General features: G+C 56.8%; 1 protein-coding gene across 1 annotated transcript; it reads right to left on the bottom strand.

Moving 5' to 3' along the window:
- Positions 1-116: 116 nt before the first annotated feature.
- On the bottom strand, positions 117-920 carry SPRG_18752 (hypothetical protein; the record flags this gene model as incomplete). Its single annotated transcript, XM_012358192.1, has 1 exon — positions 117-920. A coding segment is annotated over one exon (804 nt), but the record flags the coding sequence as incomplete, so codon positions are not given.
- Positions 921-2,005: the final 1,085 nt, after the last annotated feature.

The raw sequence follows: 2,005 nt of genomic DNA, 5'->3' as shown, positions 1-2,005 counted from the left end.
CACGAGGCGTGGCCCATGTCTTCGATCGTCCCCGGCTGGCCATTGTCGAGCTTGGCAGCAATGCGCGTCGGCTTGCCGGCGGGGTGCTGCGGGATGTAAATCTCTTCGCCAAGGACAGGCCCCGACTCGCGCGCCGTGAGGTAGCCGTACGCAGCGAGGTCCTTGGAGTTGATTTTGACGAGCGTGTAGTCGAGCGCCTTGTTGGTGTGAATGAACTCGACGCTCGAGGCGACGACCTTGCCCTTGCACCCGAGCTGTTTGGTGTTGTTCGGGTCATTGCACGTCGCACACTCGGCGGCGAACTCGACTTGGACGTTCTTGGCCTTACTGGCGTCACCGATACAGTGGTTGTTGGTGATCAAGTGGCCTTCCGAGCCAAAGAGCCAACCGGTGCAGAGCCCAGAACCGTTCATGAAGAGACGCGCGACGGCTTGCGCCTTCTTGTACTGCGTCGGCTCCTTGTCCTTGTAGCAGATGGCGGCTTCCGAGTCGTCCTTGCCACAAATGGCCTCGGGGTGCTTCTGGCTGTTCTCGGGGAACCCACTGGCGTACCGGTCGATCGAGATCACGGGCGACGCCCCCTTGCCCTTTGGCGGCGCGTGGTACGTAACCTTGGCGGCGTCACCGCGAATGAACTCGGCGTAAAAGTCGCTGTGCTTGCCTGTGTACGTGACCGCGTTCTGGCCATCCGGCGCGCTCACCGTGACCGATGCGCCGTGCGGCAAGTCGAGCTGGTTAAAGTGCAGCGCAATGTACGTCGCCTTGTCGTGCGTGATGGTCTTGGTCGAGACGTCGGCCGACAGTGTCAAGTTGTAGCTCTGGTCGGCGCCGATCTTCTCGACCGACTGGAAGCAGAATTGCCCCATCGCACTCGACGCGAGGAGACCCAAGCAGACAGCGAGCTTGGAGACAGAGAGCATGGTGGCGAATGTGTCAAGAAGAGGAGAATACAAGAATGAGTGAGTTTGCTGTTTGAGCGGCGACACAGATACATACAGACAACGGACGGCTCTCGCGCCCTCCGTCAGATCAGCTGTTTAGTCAGCAGCGATTCCAGGTGGTGTTCGAATGGCTCAAGCTAGGTGAGTATAATGCATACAATTAGCAGCAATGAATTGATTTTGTCCGTGTATAATGCATATTTATAGCTGAAGTCAAACGCTCAGCCGATGACCGTACACGGACATCGGATGGCGATGACATAGAGCAATCGAACGTGAGCAAGCGTGTAGCCACAAGCGTCCTATGCACAACATCCGACCCAGCGCATGCTCTTGCGCGCCCTGATCTGTATGCATGTCTGAACGAGCGTGACACCGTTAACGGCAATGTCATTACTCGATATCGGCGACTCAGATCCCTCGACACAAATGTGATTTCAACTGGCATCGTGGCACGATATAATAAAGCAGGTGCCATTGAAGCATCGTCCTATACATTTGTATCCAACCCTCTGAGCCCGCAATGAGAGCACACACAGATGCACAGCATATGATGCACAGTTGTAGTTGCGGTGCCTGAGTTCGTGCGCAGATCTCGCCGGGCCAATCGGGGACTTTCGGTGGCCCCATTTTTCGAGTTGAGATTCTCATTGACCTCTATATTGCTATATTGCTACGAAACCTGTATAAATGGATTTTGACAAATGGCTGGATCTCGAGTTCGCCGAGAATCTCAAGTCGAATTGGGGGTCAAGGGAGTGTCCGGGTGACGCATTCGGATGACCATGGAGCCTGTCCCTGCCATCAAGCCTCCTACCGAAGTCGCGCCCGAGGAGGTAGCCACGGGCTCCAATAACAGCAAGTTTGCCTGCAAGCACGACATCGCCATGCTCCGCTCCGTCGGGTTGCTTGAGCCTTGGGCGGCGGCCCACGGTGCAGTGATGGCCACGTGGGACGCGATCGCCGCGTCGCTCGCCGAGGCAACCGACTTTGGCCTCAAGAACAAGAAAGGCCCCGCACTCAAGACGCGCTTCGAGGCCATCATGAACAAGTTCAAGAGGAGC

The sequence above is a fragment of the Saprolegnia parasitica genome (assembly GCF_000151545.1).
Source record: "Saprolegnia parasitica CBS 223.65 unplaced genomic scaffold supercont2.1433, whole genome shotgun sequence".
NCBI lineage: Eukaryota > Oomycota > Saprolegniomycetes > Saprolegniales > Saprolegniaceae > Saprolegnia > Saprolegnia parasitica.
The sequence above is the reverse complement of the archived record's forward strand: the minus strand, read 5'-3'. Positions and strand labels throughout refer to the sequence as shown.